Genomic DNA, 27691 nt, shown 5'->3' with positions numbered 1-27691 from the left:
CCATTATTGCAATTATTGATTAATAATCTACTATCTTACATTAATTACTTGACTAATACATTTTTTTGAAAAACTTCACAAATAAAACAATGAAAAGATTACACAAGGAACAAAATATTTATGCACAAATCGTCCTTGGAAAAATCCCTATGGGAAAACCAATACTGCCAATGAGGAATTATATTAAACCTCAACAAATTAAGAGATGCATAAATCACTTGCTTCTTACTAGAAGAGCTTCGACAATTTCTCAATTTCTCTTGTTGAGATCCCACAATTGCTATCCTCAACGCTATCATTGTGCTCTTGCTAACACTCCAATACTAATTGCTAACACTACAAATTTATTTGCTATCACTACAAATGCTTCTCAAAAATTTGTCTTCCAAATGCCCACTAACCCTCTTTTATACTACTCTCGTTGGGAAATCAATGACTGGAATTTATTCTCAATCGACGATTGAAATCAATAACACCTTAACAATCCGTAACCAATTACTTTCTAGGTGTTTCTAAAAGAGATCAACTATTAATAAATAATTGTCCCCATTCCCAACAATTTTGTTAGAAAAATAATTATTTACTAAAACCCGGCAAATGTACAAACAATTGTTGAAGCTACTAAAATTAACATCTCCAATAAGACTACCTACAATACCTGAAACAACTGAATGATCAATGCGTGCTTTCATTTACACACACCATATTTAATTATGTGATATAATATGCATATATTTTATTGGGGAAAAAACTGTTTATGCTTCGTTGCAATTTCTATACATCACATAGCTTGAAAAAATAAATCTAACTTCTAGTAGTATTTCGACTTCTTATCAAGGAACAAAAAAAAACACAATTTTAACACGGAGGAAAAAATTAACCTAAATTACAACTAATATATGAAGCGAGGTAAACCAAATTGTCCATTGGCTCGCTAGAATTTGAAATGGAAGGTCTAAAAATCTAGATATTAGAGATTCAAATGGAATAGGCAACAACCTATTTAATAACAGATATAATGTAGATTCCTTACATTGAAACCTGTTCATGGAGTTCATATTCATGTGAGAATTGTGAACATCCCACTTTACAATTTCGGGCAGTCTTCACATAAAACTCTCTAATATGCACATGATATAGCACGTCTAATATCCACCGCGACTAAAATTCGCAGACCTGCGATACAAACGATATTTCTAATCACCTCACCTGACGGGTAAATTTGGATGAGATATTTTGAATAACTATCTATTTTTACCATTAAATATTCAAAAATTAAATTCTTTTAATCAGTCAATTTTCTACAGCACATGTACAAAATTCTCAAATTTCCACTACGAGACACTCAACCACCTTTCCTTAGACATAGGAGGTACTGTGTTTACTTACCCACAAGATTACCCTTACAAATTTCCCTGTGAAGGAATACTTGCCTGCCATTCCTAACTGTAAAAGCTATTTTCTATACCTTTTTGGCCTCTCACCCTTTCCAAGATCCCAATGCTGAGCATTATTATTCACAAACAATAATTCTTGCGGAGTTGCCTGTCTCGTTAAATCTCAATTCATGTCAAGTTGTTCATTAGTATATTTCTTATTCAATTTCCCCTTCCATCTCTGATTTCCAAATGAAAAACATGGTAGTGTAGAATATATCTATGTAAGTTTTAAACAATGCCACTCTTGGAGTCATTTTAATTCCATAAGAGCTATTCTATAGTTCAGTTTTTTAATTATGTGTTGGTTTTGTTTTAGTTTTTATGTACAAGGTCACAACATGATGTTCCCTGCCTTGCCGCCACTGAAGAACACCACTCAGCGTAACTATTGATCCTATCATATGTAAAGATTTTGCTAACATTCCCATTTTAAAATGTAACATTTGTCATTCTCATTCATCAAACTATTAGTTTTTAAAACTAAATTACAATATCCTCCATGTACATCATCCTGCTGAACATTATTATCAGATAATTGCATTTTGCACTTCTAACTTCAGTTCAATATTATATATATATTTATCTTGGAAAAATCTTTGCGCTATCATAGAACTGACATTTACCAGCACATGCCATGATACTCTGGTAGTAGCAAAAAATATATATATGGGAATGCAAGAGGTACATTACGACAACGTACAAGATAGAACTTCCCGAATGGAATTATATACAATTTTATATTGAGATGAACTTGGTATATGAATCCAAACAGAAAATATTTACGCTGTCACTAGTAAAAACCAGTTGTTCAGATGCAACGAGCACCTTAAGAAATAGATGAATCAAATCTGTCTGTTTTATTGCTTTAAGTGATTTATCTGACTGTTGTTAATCTGAACTCAACATGGTATTAAAAATAAAGCCTCTGGTACTAGAGTATAAAACACAAAATGGTATATCTGAAATCCACATAAGAATAATTAGGACTCCAGATAGGTGAGATTTGGTTTCTGAATGGTCATGCTGAACCTGACTAGAGTAAAATATAATAAAAGATGGAACCCACTTACAATGGACCAATCTAGCTATGTAAATACAGCAACAGTCCATCAGAGTTCCTTTCAGTTTGATTTTCTAGCATATGCACAAGCCAGAACTATCATGCAACTTACAGCCGGAACATAAGACGTCCAAAGACCACCAGAGTTTTCTGGAAGTGGCTTGTTCATAGATGACATGATTATGTTCTTTTGTAGCAATTCACGATGCAATATAAGATAGCATGATTTTTCCTTTCAAAGATTATGTTAATGAATAGACTACAAAAACTTGGAACAATGTGAAAAACTTAAAAGTGTTGTGAGTTTTTCACAAGCATTCAAAAGAAAGGCATAACACCCAAGTCATGAACTTTGAAGAAAGACTGGAACAATAGTCTTCCCATAAACCATCTTTCATGAAACAAGAAATCTTATCCATACTATAACTGGACCACATGTCCAGAGTACCGATACAAATTACGCTCATGTTATTTTCCTCCTCTGAATACAAAATAACAAATAGCTGACGAGGGTTGTGGATTTCTACAAGAATCTAATAAGCACAACAATATATCTCTTCCAAGAAAAAACATGAGCAGTTCAATTGATGCGGCTGATTGGCTGTAGTAACATCTAATGCCATGTCAAGGAACCCAGAACCTAGAAGCCTGAAATATTGCAAATCAATCCAATGGCAAAGATTCTAGATTAGTATCTTCCACAGAAGAATAACCTGATGGCAAATGCAAAACTCCCAACATCCCAATTCTATCTTGAAGAAGTTGTCAATAAGTGACAGGCACTATTAATGCCAAGCAATATAAAGAGACTTTCATAAGCAGTGATGACATTCAAGAGAAGAGACAATTAACTATAACTGCCACTCAGGTAAATGAATGGTTAAGTGCTCAATTTAACTGTAGTGCAATTACACAAGTCTTCTCGAATTGTGCACATCAAAATAATGGCATCTAGAGGTACACTCATTCAGCCTCTAGTCCGTGCATGCCAAGTTTGGAGCTCAATTGTATATCTTTACAGGTTTCTCAAAGTTATGGCGGTTCTGTCCATGCAACAATGTAGATCAGATAGCCATGACAATTACAATATAACACACCAAATCATCAAATATAAACCTGCACGGGAAGTACGTAAGAAAAATATTTTCTATAGAAACATCGCATTACCTGATTAGCTTGGTGGGATTTCTTCGGTGTACTATCAGAATGCTCTAGCCCAAGGTACTGCTCCCAAGCTCCATAAACATCACGCTTCTATAGAAACATAAAATCATGGATAACTAGTAAATACAGATGCTTCAACTTTATATGAATTTTATCTCAAAGGAACTCTAATAATATCTACAAAAGGAATTAAAAACTGTACCTGAAAATAAGTACACACGATATCTGTGTCTTGAAGGTATTCTGGGCGACCCAAGTAGAGGAAAGCAAATTTCCACTATTTCACAAAGAGAATATAAATTAACCCAACAACAGAGATCAGGCATAATATTTCTCAAAGTGGAATCTAAAGAAGCAGCAATTACTCTCTACCTTGGAAAATTCATCAGGAGGAACCTGCAGCCTCTTTTTTATTCTTTCTTTTACTTCAGCCAGTGTCTCACCCTCACTAATAACCAAAAAGAAAGGCTCTCCAAAATTCTGCACCTGCATGAGAGATATTTGGGATTTAAAAACATATGTTTTCCGAAAAGATTTAGTAACAATGTCTTAGAAAAGTCCACAATAGCAGCAATTTCATGTTTACCGTGTGGTTTTGAGATGCATCTTTGTTAAAGTGATATACATGAATTAGTCTGTTCTGAGGGCCTAATTTCTTTTCCTCCTCTGGGATCTGTTCAAGCAAGCAATCAAAAACAGGTACTGATATATACTAAAAGCATCATAAAACGTTTATAAGCCACAGAGAAATAAAATTTACCTCTTCTGCTCGCAAAGTCCAGTACTGATCATTAATATTCTCAATCTTTTCATTCAACGGAAAAATCTGAAGACAGAAACATAAACATGGTACAGCAACACATACCACATAAAATAGTCAGACCAAAAGATGTAGCAAACTCAAAAAAAGTATACAAATGAAGAATGAATCTACACCTGTAGATTAGCGTTAAATAGAAGCAGATGATAGGACCATACCTTGTAAATTTTGTGGTAGAAGACCTCAAGCAATCTCAGATCTGCAGTAGGCTTGGATAGCTCCACCTGTTTGGACATGAAGGATAACTAATTTAAAACCTGTAGGTAAAGACAATTCTTAGCACATTGCCTAAGTCTACAACATCAACAGCCAAAATTAGAAGTATTATAAGATGGCATGTTTCAACACTTCATGGGTGTAAGAGTTCCTCGATGTAATGATTCGAAAAGTCTAAAAGAGAACTTCAAACAACAGCAATGGATGTGTTAAGTTGCAGAGCCACAATAATTGTAGCAGTATTATCAAGAAGAGGAGAGTCATATTCCAGAGGTAGGCATTTTTCTGATTCAGTAACAATATGTCAATATCAACTTCAAAATATTATCTATTCTCAAACATTAAATAGTCTCACTGTGCCAATCCAGTTTCCACACAAGAAGTTTCAATTCTCACTGCAACATATTGCGAAAAACCAGTGTATCACAATAACTAAAACCCCACCCTTTTGGTCTGTGGTGAATTTTTTTGGGATAGGCAAACATGGATGAACAATTCCCTTTATGTTCCTTTTTGGGGATGGGAAGACATGGAAGGGCTATTCCCCTTATGTTTGGTATTTCTGCAGAATTTTTCATGCCCCAGGATCTTTTGGAAGCTTTTTGGTACATCAAGAATGTATATTGTTTAAGGGGTCATCGTGAAAAGAAACATTATCTCTATCATCCCCAAAATCCTCAAATATATATCAAAGAAAAAATACCTAGAATAATATTACATTACAAATACTCCAAAACCAAAAACCCATTAAATGGATGTCTGAACAATATAAAAAACTTAAAAGGATTAAAATTTCAAACAAACAAATCCAATCCACTAAGAGTACAACAAAACATATTCCTAATTTGCTAGTTCAGATTCGGGTTCAAAATCTGTTCAATTTTTTTTGAGGGTGGGTTTGAATTCGTTTTTAGTTCGTTCATACAAAAACACATGCTTTTTCAGCAGAAAATAAGTTCATACACCACTATGCTAAATATAAAGTAACATAGCAAAGTACACCATCACGTATATTAATGTTTTAGTCCAAATGACATATAAAACATCATATTTGGCCTTTTCAGTTTTCATTGGTTTATTTTAGGGTTGGAGGGTCAAACATACTGAATTAGACAAAAAAGGAAAAAATCTATTAAAAGTCAAACAAATTAATTTTTGCCCAAAGTCGGCCTGGGTTCTGCCACCAGGTTGTAAAATTTGCTTGAAATTCTGCCCTGGCTCTGCTGACAGACTTTGCTGTGAATTTGGCCACCTGCGAATTTGCAGCAAATTTGACAAGACTTTGAATTTGCTGCGAATTGAACCCAACTTTGGGCCTGCCAGAGGCGAATCTGGTAACTTCAGAGATATACAGATCATTTGGACAAATGGCTCACTGTCAAACATTAAAGATAAAAATAGTTATGTAACTTGTTTGGCCCTGAAAATTCACAGGTTTGTTTTCAATACAGATGCAAGTGGGGATGCAGCCAGGGGTTGCAGTTTGGCCTGCTAACATGTCCCAGACAATTCGAGCAAGCCCATGACAAATTTTGTGGGGTTTTACTTATTCATCAGTGAACCTGGCATTTATTCACGTTTTACCTACCTTTTTAAAATTGTTTCCTGCTATCGAACATATATAAGGAGACTGTTATATTAACAGACAGCACTGGGTTAATATTTTATTTGGCCTAGTTTTTGTGAACCAATTCTCCAACTATGACCTGTTCTAATTTTTCATTTCTATATATTAAACATCCCGTGTTCGTTCATTAAACTGGTTTTCACCTACCATTAAAGAGACAATGAAAAGAAAAAATATTTTGTATCCTCTCTAGCCAACTCATTCTGATGATGGTTCATGTATGCCAAAACGACGATAATTTTTTTGTTTAGATGGTCAAATTGAGAACTATATATATTAATATTTAAACAATTAATAAGTTTGTTATGCAAATATATTAGTAATAAAAAATTAATATAAATAAAGTATATGCATTATTAACAATAAATGAAATTTTAACTAATATATGTTAATAATTATTAAATTATGTTATAAACAATAACTAAGTTACCATGTTTGCTCAGCAAACCAGGAATTCAGAATTCAGCTCTCTTGCAATTTGAAGTTGTCCGTATTCACCCAAAATTTGCCGATAGTCTGAGAAATTTGGCCCAAGTTCAATGTTTCGGACTGTAGACGACTTTGAAGAAAAATTCGGCAGACTTTCAAATGCACTACATGAGCCTAGGAAGAATTCTAGCAAATTTAGCCCCCAATGTCAGCTTTTTTTTTTTATACTTTTGTTGAAAAATTTAGCCTCATTGTGAATCGAAGCAAATTCCATATGTAATATATGTTAATACATATATGTGTGCGTTGATGGATTTATGTTGATATCCTTATATATGCCATTCTAGGAATATCATACTGAGATGATATCTCTTCATATACTCAAAAGCATAATGTGTTCTATATCAATCCTCCCTAACTAAGAGGGAGTGTTGAGTTTGTAGTTCAGTCAAATTTATATGATCATGAGATTCATTATTGATGATAAATCATCTTTACAAAAATATTCTTATATATATTGTTATATATAATATATATATATTACATATATTATATTATATATAATAATATGTATACTATACATATGATTATTTATATTATTAATATACTAACTAATGATGATTAACAATAGAGACATGTCTCTTCATGAGACATGTCTCCTCTCATACTTATGAGTCCTCAAATGTATATTTGGAAATCATCAATAACAATGGCCATGATTCTACATTTGTAGAAATGATCCTAGAATTCAACATGTTATCAGAGTCAAACTGCAAATGTGAAAGAATAGAAATGATATGGAGAAGAATTCAGTATCAGTTTATGGAGATATCCGTAAAAGAAATTAAAACTTGTTGACATAGGAAATAGAGTTCCAGTCAAACTCGAAAGTTATACAATCAGCAGATAGAAACTTTGAACATATTTACAGTCAGAGATCCCATTCATGTAACAAATCCATTCAGTACACAGGCAGTAACTCAATGCTATTATTTAAATTTTGATGATTAAAATAAAAGTAGAAAGAGATTCTGAGCGGAAACATTATAACATGGATCAGGCCTCTATGATCAGATTTACACGATTCAATATTGTGTGGTGCTGGGATTTTTTTGGTGCTCAGAAAATGAAATGTTGGGATGAGTAAATGTCGACTCTAATATCAATATTAATCCATGTGATCTTTATTTGGTAAGAATGATCTATATTTGGTAAGAATACCTCGTGCCTTGAATTAAACACAACTAGGAATTGTCTTCAATTATTTGGTGAGGGCAGAACAATGTGAGATGCAGTGCGAATCAAGTTTAAGAAAATTAAAAGATTATCCTGTGTTGAGATGACCAGATGACTATTGATTGAATTTCATGTGGGTTGACTGGCATAATCATTGCAGATGATTGGGAATTCTATTAACCACGCCAAGGCATCATTAGTTAGTAGAAAGAATGCTTACCAAAATCAATGAATAATAATGATGAAGATAATAAGTGTCTGTATTTAAAATCTAACTTGGTCTTAAAGCGCAACTGTTTCAAGCTATGTTGCTATCAAGGTTCGAAAACATTTTTTCTAGTGAATACTTTTACAGTGTCAAAAAGTGTGAGTTCCAATGGAATTCGATGTAAGGAGTAGAGATCTCAAATTGTGGGAATTCATTCTTGAGTACACCCCACCTAAGTCATGAAGCACGAGGATCCTTTATATTTTCAACAGATATCATCTTGCATTGAGAGGATATCATGGATTTATAATCATATTTCTACTCTCAGGAATTTTAGAGGGAGCACAGATCGAAAATGAAAGACCCTTCAACATTCACAACATAGCCAGAATCTTACAAGGTTAAAAAGAGTGGACATTCGCTCCACCTATAGCAAGAAGAGTATCACAAGCATAGGAGTATGATCAATCCTAATGGCAGCAAGTGAAGGACAAAGAAACAAACAAAAAAAACATATAAATTTCAAGAAATGAATGCATGGATGGAAAGAGAAATATTCCCACCTTCCGAAGACAATTCTTGCGCAGACTGAAAGTTACATATCAAACAATAAAGGATATATCGCAGGAAAAATAATATGAAAGGCATGTCGTGGCAGAAGGCACATAAATGAGTAGAAACAAGTCATACATGTAAATGGAGTTAGCAATACTGCCAGATGGAATAGATGGAGAAGATGGACCTTAAACCCATTCTTAATTAAGGGAATATCACCGATGGACAGGCAATAGATAAATACAAGAAAGAAGTGGTAGTAATAAGGTTCTACTGTCCAGAAGTACCATTGGTACTATTCACAGGATCTAGGTGCCAACACCAGCACAATGCGAATGCTCAAAAGATTAAGTACAACATATCATAGAATGATATGGTTGCAGGATATAATTCTGTAAACCAATTTTGGGAATAATGAATATTCACAAGTAAAGTTGAGCACCAATAATTATATCCGAAGTTTGGGGCAGCATAATCAATTTTTAATGCATTGAAATAAAAGACTAAAAAATATTTTTAAAGTCCATTATGTGAGGAGTGAGAAGTGGCTAGATTAATCATGGAAAGAGAAACAAAATGAATGATAAACATAGTATATATCTATATATATAGATGCACAGAAGGATAAATGGTTTTGGGAAGATCAAAACATGATCATTAATTCGATTAAAAGGAATAAAAGAATAGCCTTTTGAAGAAATTAACCATATGTATCAATGAGTTTTAGAGTGTAGTAATCATACCAAACTAACATGTACATGAAGAACAATCTAAATTAGTCCAAAATAGTAAAAGATTGGAATGGACATTACAGTCGGATTAACAATTGATTAGTTAGAGAAATACTCTAACGTGGATAGGGTATAACACTGGTAAAGATTGTGAAGCACTCAGTCAATACATGTTCATGGATAAAGTTGTGATGCGCATCCCACAAAAATGATAAGGTTTCTGAAAGGCATTGGAGCGGCGGCAATGAGATATTTGGAACATCGTGAGTTATCTCCTGCAGTATCATATGACAACTAATGATTTTTGGAATTGCAAAAAAATTGTTTCAAACAATAAAAGAGTGGGAATTTCACATTGTGGTGGGGATAATAACCAATGTTCCATTCCCACTTGAACCAGCTTTAGATGGGAGATGCTCCATTCTCAAATAAAATAAGAAGGCATTTCAAATGATAAATGAGTGGGAATTTCACGTTGTGGTGGGGATAATAACCAATGTTTCATTCCCACTTGAACCAGCTTTAGAGGGGAGATGCTCCATTCTCAAATAAATTAAGAAGGCATTTTTTGATTTGACGTCTATCGACCCTAATGTGCATATAATTGATTCTTATCCTTGAGTATTAGATGTATCTACTCTTTGTAATCTCTCTCTTATTTGTATTTCTATAGATGCTATAAAGATTTATTTTCCTTTGTATCTTCAGATGATTTTGCAGGAAAAATGGTAAATTGGGCATATTGTGCAAAACTCGATCTTATGACAGTAGCTTCTAAGAAGTTGTGATCTGCAATTCATTAGTCATCTAATGATCTGACCAGATAAAATGAGGCTCATGAAGCGAATATACTTGATGATTGCAATTATGAGTATCCTTTCATATCAAGAGGGAGTTCAATACTTCATCAGAGACAAACTTATACAAGGAGCTCAGAAAATTGATACTTAGAGGAAGTCTAAAATACATGTTTGTGACTACATGATTTTGATGGGCCTACCCCTATATACATCATAAGGAAATAACGACTTATCACTGAAGGTTGAAGGTTAATATTAGAATTAGAGAGAGATTGAGAGGCATCCTTGGGTGAAGAGAGTCTCAAAGGGAGTAACGATAGGACCTGACTTCCCAGGATCATTGTTTAGAGGGAGAAATTTTGAGATGCAATCCTTTGTGGATGATATCTTTTGTATGAGGAGAAGTTCTAAGTGAAATTCTTTGTAACATGCTCTCCTCTATGAGAGAGAAGTCTAAGGTGAAAACACTTCTTCCACCCTCTAGTAGCAGCAATGGTGGGTCTACCCTTTGACTTGGTTCATGGTGGATATCATGTGAGTTACTACATGATGTTGTTGTGATTATGTCATGGAAGGTGACGATCTCTCATTGGTCTATATTTAGAAGGGATCTATTGAAAGGTGCCGATCTTATCAATAGTTGGACTTATTATCATAACAGACTATATTAAGTTGTTGTTCGGAGTGTCGAAAGTTATGATAACGAACATTTCATACAGAAGGTAACTACTGTAAGGTGATGATCTTATCAATAGTGTGATTGGTAACTATTGTAAGGTGACAATCTTATCAATAGTGTGATCTATCTCCTAGATATGCTACATTAACTTGTAGCACCAAAATGTGTTGGATGTCTAGGAGCAAGTGTTATCATGGTTCTTTGGGCCGGATTTTGCCGAACACCTTGATAAGCAACTCATTATGGTTCTTCGGGCCAGATGCTGCCGGACACCATTAAAATCAATTTGTTATGGTTCTTCGGGCCAAATCTTACCGAACATCATGACATAAATCTATTATAGACCACACTAAAGGTGGTATTTAATCTTGTATTATATGTGCTTCAATTCCCTCCTTGCTAAAGAGGGAGTGTTGAGAAATTTAGCCTCATTGTGAATCGAAGCAAATTCCATATGTAATATATGTGTGTGTGTGTTGACGGATTTATGTTGATATCCTTAAATATGTAATTCTAGGAATATCATACTGAGATGATATCTTTTCATATACTCAAGACCATAATGTGTTCTATATCAATCCTCCCTAACTAAGAGGGAGTGTTAAGTTTGTAGTTCAGTCACATTGATATGATCATGAGATTTATTATTGATGATAAATCATCTTTAGATAAATATTCTTATATATACATATATATTATATTACATATATTATATTATATATATAATAATATATATATTATACATATGATTATTTATATTATTAATATACTAACTAATGATGATTAACTATAGAGACATGTCTCCTCTTATATTTATGAGTCCTCAAATCTGCATTTGGAAATCATCAATAACAATGGCTGTGATTCTATATTTGTAGAAACAATCCTAGAATTCAACAACTTTTAACAAAGTTTTTTTTTTCTATGTTCCCCCGAGTTTCGGAGGTGGGGATGGCAGGGGGCGGCGGGACGAGTTTCTAGGACAGCAAATTTTTTTGCCAATTTTGGGAACTCGGGGGGGGATGACAAAAGGGGATGGCAAAAGTGACATCTTTGTTTTTTTTTTTTTTTTAGTGTGATAAAAAATTGGGGACAAATGAAGTCCCTGGGACAGGGACGTCCCCGTCCCCGAAATGCTAGCTTTGGGGAACGCATCCCCAAGGAACATAAGCTTTTTAAACTTTTTAGGTGGATTCAACCCTCCAAACTTATAATAGACTTTTATGTATAGAGTTTTTTGCCATTCATATGTCATTTGTGCATTTGTGAAGAGAAGAAAAACTTGCCTTAATTGCTAATTTTTTTGTTTGATTGCCATTACTGAAGGAGTGCTAATACATTAGTGTTGCATGCTCTAAGCTTGTTTGTGAAATATTTCCACATGGTTGCAAGTGTGGACAACTCAAAGACATTGGAAAGGAAGATTCGACAAAAAGAGGAAGGTTTTGTTTATTTTGTTTCTTTCTAAAAGTTTCTTTTAGTATTTTTGAATAAAACGAAATAAGGTCTCTAATTTATTTTCTTTTTTCAATTTAACTTTTTTCTTTGCGTGTTGTTTGTAGATTCATAGAATGTTAAGTGTTGCTAGCACTAGAAACTCTTGCTTCAAAACAAATAGATGCTATCCACCATGGACAGATGTGGAAATAGTTCAACAAATGCCAGGTGGAGGAGTTTTTGTGAATTTGCAGCCACTGAAAAGAGGAATTTAGTACCTCTTATAATAGAGTGAAAGCACAATGGTGCTTTATTCCTTAAAAAGGCATTAAATTTTGTACAAGGAAGTCAAGACTTAATGGGGTGCTACCTAAAACCCTTCTTCCAAACTAGATTGTGAACAAAACATATTCGAGAGCAAAAACAAGCAAACAAAGCACCTGGAAATGCATATTCTCATCCTTTGCAAAAGTAGAAACAAAATAAAAACATCATCTATGGCTTCAATTTTCGCTCTCAATGAACCACCTATAGAGGGCCATCCATTCTTGCATGTCACTCAAGAACCAATTACAAAAAAGAGAGAACAGGGGCCCTTAGAAATGTTATTTTAGAATGAAGCAAGAGAAATTGTCGATGATGACATACTGAGATGCATCTATGCAAATGGACTGTCATTTAATGTTGTTTGCTCACCATATTGGCAAAAAATGGTGAAATCAATTAATGAGGCTCCAACAAGCACCCAGGTTATGAGAAGTTGCACACAAATTTATTAGATAGAGTGGTGATCAATAGAGAGGCTGTCATATAGCCCATTAAGAATCATGGATCAAAATAAGTGTGACCATAATATATGATGGATGGAATGATGCAAGAAATTGTCCTTTGGTCAATGTTATTGCATTGTCCACAAAAGGTGCAATGTTTTTGAAAGTTGTGGATTGTGAAGGAGAGGTGAAGGATGGTCCTTTCATTGCAAATGTTCTTATCCAAGCCATCGAATAAGTTGTCCATTATAATATTGTTCAAGCAATAACCGACAATGCCAAGAATTGTAGGGTTGTTAGATTATTGGTTAAGGAGCATTTCAAACACATTTTTTGGAAACATTGTACTATGCACCCAACCATTTTCTGCAAAAAATTGGTACTAAAATTGAGTGGATAAAAAAAAAAGGTATGTAGATGCACAAGAGATCCAAAAGTTTGTCAAAAACTACCATATGATGTAAGCCATATTTGGACAACTCTCAAAATTGGAACTCTTGAATTTAAGTAAATTATTTAATATTTAAGTATATTTTATGAATTTAGTCACTTTAGTTTAGTTAACTTTCTATGTTAAATTTTAATCTTGATATTAATTTATTATTGTTTTGATTTTAAAATAGGTTGGTGAGACCTGCTTTGCTTCCAACGCTATTGTTTTGAGACACCTTGTCACGGTTAAAGAAGCATTGTCTAAAATGATAATCAATGCTAATTGGAGGATATGGAGGCAATCTGATAGTACCATAGCAGCTGCCATTAAGGCATTGATACTAGATCACTCTTGGTGGAATCGTGTTGAGTACCTCCAAAGGTTCATTGAGCCTATATTGAGCATGATTCAATATATTGACATGGATAGGCCTTGCTTGGGTGAGGTATATGATGGAATGGACTCTATGATTGAATATATTAGTGTTAATGATTGTAGCTTTGATCAGATGATTCCAATAGATGAAATCAAATGTTTGCAAGGCCTATCGGCTTAAACATTTGACATTCTATCCTATTCTATTATTATTATTGAGCATTAGTATTATTGATAATAAAGTGTGTGTTTGTGTATATATATATATATGTATATTAGATATGAGATATTTTATACATATATATTATTATGTATATAAATTATTATCACGTATCTTAATGATGATAATACCTTAAGAAAATATTATTAATTTGTTTGTAATAACTAATGAGAGTTAAAGAGACATGTCTCTTAATATTATATACATATTCATTGAGAAGGTAACTTGAAACACACAGAAATTATAAGTGCTATAACAAGTTACAGCAGGTTAAACTTTGACATGGTATCAGAGCCAGGTTCGAATTTGGTATTACGAGTTGCTGGAGGCCATGAGAAGTCTGGTGAACAAAGACAAGCCCCATGCTACCGTATGTGAACCATAATTAAATTTTCTAAGCGTCCACCAAGTGGATCTGAGAAAATACACTTCTTTGATACCAATTGAATGGCTTCTGCCTCGAACACTCGTCTTCCACTAAGAGGAAGATTAAAATAAATCAATCGAGGGTCTTGATAAAGTAGCACATGATGCATTCTGTCAGACATTCATGCATCTAGGCATTACTGCAGTGGATGTGATGTGAATTCAATACATCTTCAGCAAATAGTATCATCGAAGGCGCATGCTAAAATTTGCAGTTAAGATAGAATCTTATTTGGCTTGTCTGCAAACCGAGTTAAACAAAGGGGACCAAGGAGATTGCATAAACATCAAATTCTAGCCTGAGCCATTAGATTTCACACATACTGCTTGACACAAGGAACTCAATTTTGTCTATACCTAAAATTAATACCTGCCATGGGAAATACATTGTGGTGAATGTGAATTTCATTGGGCTGGGTAACGCTTGATAATTTCAAGTGTGAACGAGATGAAGTGCCAAAGTCTTGTATGTCCACGAGATTGGAAGATGAACTGTCAATAATAAAACAAAACCCCCACTGCGATTTGTTATGCTAGATTTTGCATTTTTTCTTAAGTGCTGTCATTTGCGATGACCACTGACAGCTTACTATCGGTCTGTTCATGTGTTACAGCAGATGGTTAAGCTCTCTATATGTGCTAGATAGGGGTCATTAATGCTTGACTTAGCCGCAGAGACGGGTGTGCGAGCTAGTGGTCACCAATCTGCTGAACAGTTTATCTTACAAGATATCTGCAAATATGCATTGAATTCGTCGTGTTAGAAAATATTCATATGGATAAAACAAACGTAAAAAGATAACATATAGGCAAAAGGAATGTTAGATGGGACTAATTCAACCTGAATTCAGATTCTTTCTGATTCATCAGGAATCTATAATCACATCAAATATTGTATTAGTGAGCAAACTTGAGCATACAATATAGCTTGTGACAAGTGATATTGTGGATGGAAGAGACTAATGTTCGAAGATATTTTCTATGTGAAGGATATCTAGCAGAAATCCGAGGGAATTTACACTGTGCATTACTGGGAGAATTGAGCCTGGTGATTGCTTCTTCCATCGCTGGCAGACATTGGTCAACTTAACCATTTCATATGCTCTTAGGGTTCTGTAGTTCATTGTAGACTGTTGGTAAAGATAATTATGTGATGGTTACATATATGCTGGAAAAGATTGATCGTATGTGAGGCAGCCATATCAAATTCTTAGTTGCCAGCAAGTGTTGTAATGAGGCCTCGTTATTGCTACCCATTCCAGGTCTTATGAAATAATTCTGGGTGCTCAGAAAGTGTTGGAGAATCAGAAATATTATTGTGATGACAGCATTTCACTGTCAGTTGCAAAAGTTGATCATATTAAACATTAAAAAATCAGTCCATTTTATGAAGCTTCGAAGAATGTGAATATGAGGAAATAATAAACAGTTCAGATTTCTTTCAATCTGGGAATTGCAAATCGATCATAAATTTAAATAGTAACCCATAGTGGAGGTGAAAGACTACTATCAGCTGCCTGTTTACAAGTTTCAGATTTACTCGACAGATCCTCTGTTATTCCAGCAATAATCAGTTATTGTTGCTCAATATTGCAACAATCACTGGTTGTGAAACCCAAGATCTCACAACTTTGGAAGACTCTTCATGACAATATTGGATCCGATCTCAGCTGCTATTGTCCCAGCACGAGGATATTAAGGTTCTATCATACGATGGAGGGATTCACAAATTCTGAAACTTTGCTCAATTTCAGATCAGTGACGTTGGTGAAGACAGTAATATTGGTGATTCCTTCTCTTCATTTTCAATTTGATTTTGCAAATTTACTTAACGCATGAAATTTTGTCTCCTCAAGGAGATTTTGCAAAATTAGTAAAGAATGAGCAGAGTAGGGTAGCTTTCAGGACTACTGAAGATGATGGTGCTCCAAACTCCAAATCATTGCAATTACAAAGAAGTAATATGCCAAAACACAATGATCTCCTTCCTCTCCAGGTTGCATTATGTGTTCTTCTGAGTATGATGGTAATTTAGAACGCACTGATTTTGCTGGTCATGTTGCAAGAACTAATAAGCCTCATGCACTTCATAAGCAAGTTGAGCATCTTTGTACATGAGCAATCTTGGCAATGATGCATTAAGAATGTTGTCGAGGCATTTGTAGGTGTTGGTAGCATCAAGGATTACATTTTTAAAAAAGGAAGACATATTATGGCAACAATTGTAAGAAACAAATTGGTTATTAAGAGAGACTATTTAAAAGATTACATGGCGACAAATTCTTTATGATTGTCTCTCATTGGACTTAATAGTGACTGAATATAAACAGTGGAATAAGTGGGAATTTTACATTGAGGGGGGGAATAATTGTAAAGTTTAATAGATCTTAGTTGGTGGAGACTTATCAATCAGTTTCAGTTTGATTTCTATAATATAGCAAACTGGTGTCTTTCTTATATATCCCTGACTTCTTAATTTTATATGTTCTTATTACAGTAGTATTCAATTCTGATCTGAGATCTGTATGCCTCTTTATTGATATGATCTGCAGATATATTTTGGCACTAACATATATACATATTGATGCATACCCAGGGTAGGGGCATGACCCTACGTGGTCATGCCTCAACATGCACATATATTAACACAGTTTCATAATAGTTAAACTGATAACAAATGCAATATATGCCACGGGTATTAGTTAGACCCGTTAGCAATTCCAATACAATATATTGCATCACCCGATAATATAATCGGTGTGAATGATTTAGAGTCTATTAAAGATAACTGATAGCAATCGGTCTATTGCCCATCGTCACCATAAGACCATTTATTATTGGCGGTGATCATTTACATAATGCAAACGATATCTTCATATCCAATTGCATAATATTATAATGATAAGGCATTTAAGAATGGAAACACTGCAATATAATAGTGATGGTATATATATATCAATTACTTACTAAGTAGATGTTTCAAACACTTAACTGCTAACATTCTTAAAACTCCTTCTTTAGCAATGAGGGATTGATACTTCTTCATACAATTAAGTATGACTCAATTATGTCTGATATGGTATGCGGCAAAAACTGGCCTAAAGAACCATGACAATGGATTTTCATGGGGTCCAACAAAATCCGGCCTAATAACCATGATGGATATCAATGTGTCGAGCAGAATCCGGCCTAGTAACAATGACACCACTAATTTTCATGATGTCCGGCAAGATCCAGCCTAATAATCATGATGGATATCAATGTGTCCGGCAAAGTCCGGCCTAGTAACAATGACACCAATAACCTTTAACACTTTTGGTGTTTAGAAGGTTGGGCATCTATTGATAAGATCGTCACCTTACAATATAGACCTTTAAACACATATGAAAGATCGTCACCTTCCATTTAATAAGTTTGCAAAAAATTTAATTTAATATAATATTCATGAATAAATTTACAAAAATGTAGTTACAAATTTGCCATACTAAGTTTAGTTCTAAAATACTCTATTTTCACTATTGCAAGAGGTTTAGTGAAAATATTAGCATTTTGATCATTTGTGTTAACATAGATCAGCTTGATCACATTGTCAACCGTGTCTCTGATATAGTGCTAAGGAGTCTCAATGTGCTTTGCCCGATTATGGAATACTGGATTTGCACAAAGTTTGATGCAGCTCTGATTGTTACTATGGATCACAATGGAATCTAACTTCTTTCCAAATAATCCAAATAATAGCTTCCTTAACCAAATTGCTTCATATGCTCCCATGGAGGCTGCAATATATTTTGCTTCAGTAGAACTCAATGCAGCTGTAGGTTGTTTTCTACTAAACCATGATATCATTGCTGATCTGACACTGAAGCAACGTCCAGTGGTACTCTTACGGTTTATGAAACAACCAACCCAATCAGAATCAGTACAACATTCAAGTTTGATTTCAATATTTCTGTACTTTAGTGCAAGACCAATAGTGCCACGTAGATATCTCCAAACATGTTGTGCAGCCATTAGGTGTATTTTCTTAGGCTCACACATAAAGTGACTTAGTACATTTGTAGAATAGCAGATATCAAGCCCAGTGTTTACCAAAAACATGAGAGATCCAATGATTTGTCTGTAAAGGGTATGATCAATAAATTTTGAATGTGTTGCTTCCCCTTTTAGCTTGTGTAGATTAGTTTCCATTGGAATTGCAAGTGGCTTGTTGTCCATCATCCCAAATCTATTCAAAATATCCTAAGTATATTTTCCCTGATTTAAGATATGTGATCTTCCTTTTGAAATACTTCTAGACCCAAAAAGCAATGCAGTAAACCTAGGTCTTTCATGTCAAATTCAACAGCAAGATCTTGTTTGCATTTAGCAATAAGATGATCTTCACCTGTTATCATGAGATCATCAACATAAAGGACCAATATTGTTACATCCTAATTTTTGACCCAATTAAAAATAATCATATAGCCGTTAAGGTTCACATGAAGTCACTTGACAGTTAAAATTTGCTATAATCTTGTGAAATGGTAAGATGGTTAGTCGTTATAATTTTATATAAAGATAACATGCTAGTTAACTGTTGTGATGATATTTTATAAGCTATTTTAGATAGTTGAATTGAAAAGGCGGTTAGCTGTTTTTTCATTTATGATTAATAACTTGTTATGGTAATATGATTTAACTACAGAGAATTTCCTTGTAGGGCACACATCAAAAGGGTGGAAGCATTGTCAGAAAAGAATTGGGCATAGGAGCATCACCATCACTGGGCAAATGGGTACGAATCTTGAATCACCATGGTTGAGGACCTAGCAACTACATAACAAGATATAATTAATGGAGATGCATGAGCTATTAAATAAACATTTAAAATATTAATCATTTTAACTTAATTAATGCGTACCTCAAATGGCCTTTGGTTGACTCTTCCACCACATCATTATAACACATATTTATGTACGTACACGTAGATATAAATTAAAGGTGACATCATAGTATTATTTTTATACAAGATTTTATCTATTTAATATGTACATTTAAATGCATATACAAGAAGATAAAATAAATATTCCAAGATGAAACATGTATTTAGATATACATATTCAAAAGGTACGACCTTGGATAAACATTTACTATGTGCCATCTTAATAAGATATATTTACATGCAAGTAAATAAATATGTTTACAATATTCTTTTGATTTATAACCTTCAAGTTCTTTTCCAAATTTGTTTATTTTAATTATGAGAGGCCGAAATGTACATTTATCATTTGATATTGATGAATCAAGAAGGCAAATCTTTTAAACCGTTCATGAGTTACAGCTTGCTATCTTTGAATGCCTCTTATTTATGAAAGCACTGAGAAACCAAGAACACAAGAATTGTATTCTCCTTCCTCACGATTTACCTCTACAAATTTTTTCATGTTATTTCCTTTTCATTATTACCTTTTCCGAAAGTCATGATTGATAATCACTCTGAGATTTGCGTTCGGATTACTCTCGTGAAGGAACCGGTTGATAGCGTCCAGCCAAGGCTCATTTATCTTCAAAACTTAACAGGTTATGTGGTCGGCTTCCCATATCCGATTGGATATAATTTATTTTGTCAATTACTACTGTATTTGTATTTATAGCAGTAAGGTACATTTCCATGAAATGACGTACTTCATCTTTGTTTGATATCATTGGATAGGTTCTCAATAAGTCGGAACTTCCCATGCTGAGTCAAGACAAATTGTTCATAATATAATTACACATCTTTATTTTACTATTGTATATCAGAATCAAATTATATTTCTTGCAAGCCATCAAGATCATTTCTCAAGTCATAAAGATTTGATATGACATGCTGGAAAATGTAACACTCTTACACTAGCTGAGGTTCAGTAGAAAGAGTTGGTTTACTCTAAGATTTAAACACTTGCGACTCACCCAACAGTATGGCCAAGGAAGAGGTGAAGAGGTGAGAGAGAGAAATCTACAATAATATGAAACAGAATCAGATGTGACATAACAATATATATTATTTTAAAAAAGAATCATTTAAAAGCTCATGCATGTCCAATTCATTCTCTATTGTCAAGTTAAGTGGTGTGATTAAGTATCAGGATGCTCAGTGGCTGACAAGGTGGTCCATGTCTATTCCGGGTAGGGAGGGCTTTTCTAGTTAGAGAAAGTGTGAGGATAAGTTTAAGGTCCAAGGTTGGGTAGTTAAGCCCCTGACAATGTTTCCTCTCTCCACAAGATGTTAGAATAATTTGAGCATTCAAACATTTATTGGTAACATGTATTATACTTTTGTGAAGTTTATTCAAGTAAGAAGATAAAATGGATTTGATATATATCATCATTTCAGTTATTTTTCTTTATTGAAAGCAACTTTTCTCATCAATATAATTGGTTACCAGTTAGATCTGTTGATCTTCCAACTGTACATGAAATATAACTATATGCAAGAGATAGGTTTATCTGATGGATTGTTATCTCTTTCTTCATTTATGTGAACAATGAATATGAGCGTATTTTCCTAACCAAATGTTATTGCCCTAATTGATACAATGGTATATGATGCCCTAAATGATCCAATGATAATTGATACAGTGGTATATGATGCCCTAAACAATCCAATGGTAATTGATGCCCTAATTGATACAGTGGTATATGATGCCCTAAATGATCCAATGGTAAATGATGCCCTAATTGATACAATGGTATGTGATGCTAAACAATCCAATGGTAATCGATGCCCTAATTGATACAGTGGTATTTGATGCCCTAGATGATATATTGGTATTTGTCATTACGATAAAGTAGCATAGCTATTTGTTCCTTAAGAGGTATTTTATGTGCTAACCTGGGTTTTTGCAGAAGCATCCCTAGATGGTTTTCGGTTTTTGAATTCTACGGTATGTAGATTTTAAATTCCTTGGTAAGTTCATTGATGGTATCTTCAAATGTTAGTTATGAGACTTCCATTTAAGTGATTATAACCGTTAATCTCATTCACATGAACATAACTGATATAATTGAATTTCTTTGATATGTTAGTTGTTAGTTAAGACCCGGGAAATGAGGTTTTTACAAATATGATCATATCTTCATTAGAATTTTTAAAATAGATGTTAGGATCAACTTCATCTTTGTTGTATCCTAATTTGGTGAGATAACTGTCAGTTCTTTCATACCAAGCTCGAAGTGCTTGTTTGAGGGCATACAAAGCTTTCTTTAGTTTACATACATATAGGTTTTCATTTTTTATCACAAAACCTTCAAGCTATTCAATATAAACTTCTTCATTTATGCCCCATTTAAGAGTGTAGTTTTCACACCCATTTGATGTATCTTCCATCCTTTCACTACTGCTATTGCAAGAATTGCCTTGACCGAAGTCAAATGAGCAACCGAGGCAAATGTTTCTTCATAATCAAACCTGCCTTCTGTAAAAAACCTTGACCAACAAACCTTGTTTTATGTTCTTCAATGCTCCCATCTGCTGCATATTTGATTTTATAGAGCCACTTTGAAGAGACAACAAATTTGACTTTAGGTCTAGTTACAATATCCCAGACATCATTTTGTAGTATTGATTGATATTCTTCAACCATAGCATCTTTCCACACTTGACAAGTTAGAGCTTCTTCAATAGATGTAGGTTCAGATTTAGTAAGCTTAGTTACTAGTGCAGTATAGCATGATTTCTTTCTAGTTTTCTTGACTTCTTTAGTAATTTCATTTGGTTCAATATCATCTTCTTCAAGCAATTTTCTTGCCCAGAAAGGTCTCTTCTTGATATTAGAGATGTTACTATTTTCTGCATCTTGTACTGGTCTAGTTTCTTCTGATATATTCTCCCTCTGAATTTCAAATTGAGAACTTCCATCTAAGTCTATAATGGACTCATCATCTGTACATGTAGATAGTTTTAAGGCAGTGTTCTCCTCAAATATGACATCTCCGCTGACTTCCACTGATCTTTGTCCTGGAACATAAACTTTGTATCCTTTCAAGTTTTCACTATATCCAACAAATATTCCTTTCTTTCCAGAGGGTTCTAACTTAGTTCTTCTCTCTTTAGGTATATGTATATACACTAGACAACCAAAAATCCTGAGGTGACTTGAGTCAAGTTCATTTCCTATAACGACTTCTTCAGGTGTTATATTTCTAGAATGAAGTGTGGACATTTGTTTTGTATGTATACAATAGTATTTGTGGCTTTTGCCCAGAATGAGTAGTGTAGGTTTTGACCATGGAGCATAGCTTTTATTGTTTCAACAATAGTTTTGTTTTTTCTTTTTGCTAACCCATTTTGTTGAGGATTTTAAGGTACTGTATACTCCCTCTTAATCCCAACAGATGTACAAAAAGCTTTGAAATTTTCAGAAATGCATTCTCCCCCATTGTCAAAGCTTAGAGTTTTAATTTTCTTAGACACTTGATTTTCTACTAGTTCTTTGAATTCTTTGAATTTTGATAATACCTCATTGGATTCTTTAACTCCTCATTGGATTCTTTAACTTTTAGAAAGAAAATCCAAGTCTTGCTAGTGTAATCATCAATGCATGTTATGTAATAGGAGTAACCTCCTAGAGAGAGAGTTGGCATAGGCCCACATAGATTAGAGTGAATTAGTTCCAGGATTGATTTGGACTTGTGTTCACTAGGAGGGAAAGGTTTTAATGTTCTTTCCTAGAGCACATCCTTTACATATATTTTTAGAATTTAGGTTTGGTATACCAGAGGTGATTTTTTCTATCTTGGGTAGTGAACTGAAACCAATATGCCCGTGTCTCCTATGACAAATTTCATTAGAATTTGTTATTACATGATTAAGATCTTGTTTTTGAATGTTGCATAGTTTATATAAGGTTCCATCTCTTGTCCCCATAGTGATGGCTTTTTTTAGATTTGAGTTTTTAGGCGAGTAGAACACTTTGTCTTCGTTGAATGTAACTTGAAATCCTTCATCAGTTAATCCAGAGATTGAAATTATATTTCTTTTTATGTCAGGTACAAATAGAACATTTTTCAACTTTACTATAACTCCAGTCCTTAGTTGAATAGAACAGGTCCCAATACCTTTGACTGGATGAGTGGAGTTGCCTCCAATAGTAACTCCAAATTTGTAATTTTCAAGTTTTTCAAAGTTTTCCCTGAATCCTGTTATATGTTGGGAAGCACCACTATCTATTATCCACACACTTTTATTAGAGTTTGTCTCACTTTATAAAGCAATTTAGAATACTAGATTTTCATCTTTCTTATTTTCTGCTAAAGAGGCTAAGATTCTTTCCCTTTGAGGACATTTACTGAAGATATGTCTGAATTTCTCACACTTATAACATTTAACTTTAGAGAAATCAGTTTTGTTGGACTTTTTCTTAGTCATGTTTCTTTCCTTTAAAATTCCTCTTTTTCCCTTGATTATTTGGAGCTGAGAAAAGAGTTTGATTTTTTCCCTCTTGATTTGATACAATACCTTTGGAGATTAATCTTGACTCTTCTGATGTGCAATCAGCCTTTAGTTGATCAAACAATGAGATAGAAGGTCTGCTGACAACTTGAATGAATGCTTCGCATGATAGCGGTAATCCTCTAAGTGTTACTATAGAGAGTTCTTGATCTTCTACTTTGTTTCCAATGGAATTTAGATGATTTTTAATTTCAAAGATCCTTCCAAAATAAGATGAGAGTGTTTCTCCCTTATTCATTTTAGTATTCATCAGTTGATTCTTTAGAGTAATCAATTTGCTTGAGTTGTTGATTTCAAATGCATTTTTGATTGTTGTGAATACTTCAAAGGCTTTCTTTAGATTTGATATGGAAGGAAATATGTCATCATTTATGAAGTCTACTATGATTTTCTTGGCTTTATTGTTTCGCCTTTTCCAGGTGACCTTTTATGTTTCATTTTTAGGAATCGAAACATCTAATTCAATAAAAGATTCCAATTATAATTCTTCAAGAATCATAGTAATCCGAATTTTTCATGAGAAAAAGTTTACAGCACCTTCAAGACTGTCTTATACTCTTACGGTATTTGACATGTTTGATTTAATAGTCTCTCTACCAATTAGGCTTGATACCATGTATAGTTTAATAGATCTTAGTTGGTGGAGACTTATCAATCAGTTTCAATTTGATTTCTATGATATAGTAGACTGGTGTAATGTTCCCTTTTTTTGGGACATTATAATTCTGTGTTGCTAGCTCACTTCGCCTAGGTTTCAGGGGTGAAAAGGTTCTTTACGGGGTTTAGTTCGAGGTTTGGCCTAGACATTTCTAGCTTCAGACCCATCAGAGCAGTTCTGGCAGGTTGTTCGGATACTTACTATTTTTAGTAAGTAGACAGAGCTCAGTATTCTTGATATCCCAGTGTTGGTTTGGAAGCGTCTCGCTGAAAGCTTTCCAATGAGCTATTGCATGTGCTTATCCGAGTTCGTTTGATTAGTTATTTTAATGCTTGATGATTATATGGTTTACTGACTATGTGACTATTAAAGTTCATTTACCTTGTCACTTTATTTTTAAAAGGGTACTATGTTCACTTAAGTGACTAAAGGACAAAAAGGTGCTTTATCCCACATTGTTTAAAAGAGCATGCATCACATTGAGAAAAGTGATAAAGGTACAACAAGCTCCACATGGGAAGGTATGAAGATTATAATGTTTAAAACAAATATTAATCTGGGAGCTGGAAACAGTGACTGGTTATCTCTTCGAGGACGCAAAACCTTGAAGAAGCCTTTGGAGGTTGGACACAAACCTAGCCTACTCACAAGGTTTTTTTTTATCTACATTGCCAATCTGACTGTTATTTCTGTTTATAAGATTGGATTTTCTGGATTGTTGCATGTTATTGTATTGCTGGTATACAGTAAGGCTATTTGGCAACTATTTGTGTTAATTCCTGGTTCATTTATGTACTTTTGAATATTGGAGGAATAAACAAGCTTTCATAAGTTTTCTTGTATTCAAATCTACTAGTTCTGGAATTTATATTGAATATTGGTTTTCTGTTTGGGTTTAAATTTGCACTTTTATATCACGGGTTTTTGGTAAAATATTTGGAAAGGGATATTATAGTGGTTTCAGAGCCAAGAATCCTTCCATCTTGTGGAAATACACGAAGAAGTTTATGAAATCAATACACTTCATATTCTAGTTGCTTAAATGTGATTGGTCTAAAACTCTAAGGACGAAACCCCTCAAATTTGGTTTACAAAAGAAGATTGGATGTCACCCCAGTCTTTGTCTTGGAAGTAATACACTATTCAGGCAGAAATTGAAATTGGCAAGCTCAGTCAGTAAGTACATCTGGTCTATATAAATATTTATATGGAATATTGTGGAAATGACAATTATTAATGGGTAGCCGAATGAGCAGCAGTTATTAGTTTAAATACCAGAAATGAGTTTGGTCCTTACTCTCTGAACATATAAGTGTACGGGGTCTTGAAATCTAAAGACGGTGATCACAAATTAGAGCCGTTTTTATTGCTGAAAGTCTTTCCCACCCGCATTCATAGGGTTGTTGCTAGGAAGATATAGCTAGTTGGGCTTCCTCCACACGTGAGTATTATAGTCTGATGACGGTTTAAGGGAGTATTTGAACTGGACTTGTGAAATAATGAAAGACATGAGTATCATGGCGAACAGTGGTATGGAGGGGATCTAATGAGTTCACGGGATTCGTAGAGGGCTGTGGCAGGTCTATTATCACTTCCATGAGTTGAACGTGTGCATTCTGCAGTGAACGTGAGCTAGGAAAGAGTACAGAGGCAATCGACCAATGGGACGGGTAGCATGGGAGGTGTTTGGCTAAGCGTTTCAAGCGTCCACCAACTCCAAGGATGACATTCCCCTTGTTGACGATTCGTCCATTGCACACCCTCTTTGCTTTATTTTACTGAATATTACTGTTATGGGAGTATAGTCCTCCTGTTTGCTGTGTAAGTTTTAGACCCACGATTTATGTCAACGGCATGGACCTGGTATTTCGAGTTTTAAATTCAATATAGTCCCGTGTGGTTGCATTTTTCTTGTTATAAATCCATTGTTATTTTATCAGTAAGAAATCGTATGAAGAGTATAATATGTATAATGCAGAAGAATGGTGATTTCGTGCCAACTGTTTGACAATATATCTTGTAGTCAGGTTTGGATTTATTATTCAGAATGGTAGTATTTACATACAGTGGTGACAGATCTTATTCCGGTTATCTAAGAACTATTTGACAAAAATATCCATCTCATCCATACAGTCAGCCTTTTGATCATAAATTTAAATACCGATCATTGCAGTGGTAGCATGAATGTGACAGCTTCACTGTATATTTTGCTTGCCAACATCAACTGTTATTCCACTGCATGACCATCCTAGAATGATAGTATTGAGCAAGCTTCTTTACGGATCAATGAACATGAAAGCTTATGATTGGGTTGATCCTTCTGATTTATAGAGAAATACTGACAGATCAGAGTCAAGATTAGCAAGGTTGAAGGTTGACAAAGTTAATACTGCTCCCTGTGGGCTATCTGCACTATATCCAACCACTGGAGTTCATTATTCAAAGTGTTAAAGGCTTTTTAACACACCTGTGAGTCCTGAATCTATAAGCTTTTATATCACTCAGGACATACAAAAAAATCAGCTATTGCCACATTACGATCAGGTGGATTTCAAGTTATAGACGTCAAGCAAGGAAATTAAATTCAACTCCAGCACAGCTTCAACCTGAAGATGGGAGGAAAATTGATAGCTCACGAAAGGTGCCAAAATCAATATCAAATCTATTGCAAATCAACTGAGCGAGTAGTTGAAAGTAGTGTCAAGCTCAGGTTTTAGGAAGCATGAAATTCAAAATGAGGACTCCGATAATACTTTAAAAGTGGCTTTAGAATTAACATTGAATAATTTTTCAAATCAACACAAAACTGAGTCTAAGAAATGCAATGATAGCCCAAGAAATGTGCAATATTCAAAATGTGATTTTGCTTTTGATAATTCAAACAGCCAGTTGAGAAATTTGTTCAAATTGTATTCTCTGATTTACGTCTTAATGAG

At 34.1% G+C, this 27691-nt stretch overlaps 1 protein-coding gene across 3 annotated transcripts in view; it reads right to left on the bottom strand.

Moving 5' to 3' along the window:
- Positions 1-856: 856 nt before the first annotated feature.
- Positions 857-27691, bottom strand: part of LOC149567191 (ubiquitin C-terminal hydrolase 12-like) — a 166516-nt gene continuing 139681 nt past the window's right edge. The window contains exons 25-31 of one of the 3 annotated variants that reach the window (XM_089820373.1): positions 4642-4707; positions 4424-4489; positions 4250-4336; positions 4036-4149; positions 3866-3940; positions 3667-3753; positions 857-1176 (exon numbers count right to left, since the gene is read on the bottom strand). In XM_089820373.1, the coding sequence (XP_089676499.1) occupies positions 1162-1176; positions 3667-3753; positions 3866-3940; positions 4036-4149; positions 4250-4336; positions 4424-4489; positions 4642-4707 (510 nt within the window). In that variant the 3' untranslated portion in view covers positions 857-1161. Of the gene's footprint in view, positions 1177-2768; positions 3543-3666; positions 3754-3865; positions 3941-4035; positions 4150-4249; positions 4337-4423; positions 4490-4641; positions 4708-27691 lie in introns of those variants that run through there. The other 2 variants (XM_089820372.1, XM_089820371.1) reach the window with 2 other exon arrangements.

This window comes from Cupressus sempervirens, chromosome 3 (genome assembly GCF_028749045.1).
Source record: "Cupressus sempervirens isolate cs-2001-9-10 chromosome 3, ASM2874904v1, whole genome shotgun sequence".
In the NCBI taxonomy this organism is placed as follows: Eukaryota; Viridiplantae; Streptophyta; class Pinopsida; order Cupressales; family Cupressaceae; genus Cupressus; species Cupressus sempervirens.
This window is presented reverse-complemented; position numbering and strand designations above follow the sequence as displayed.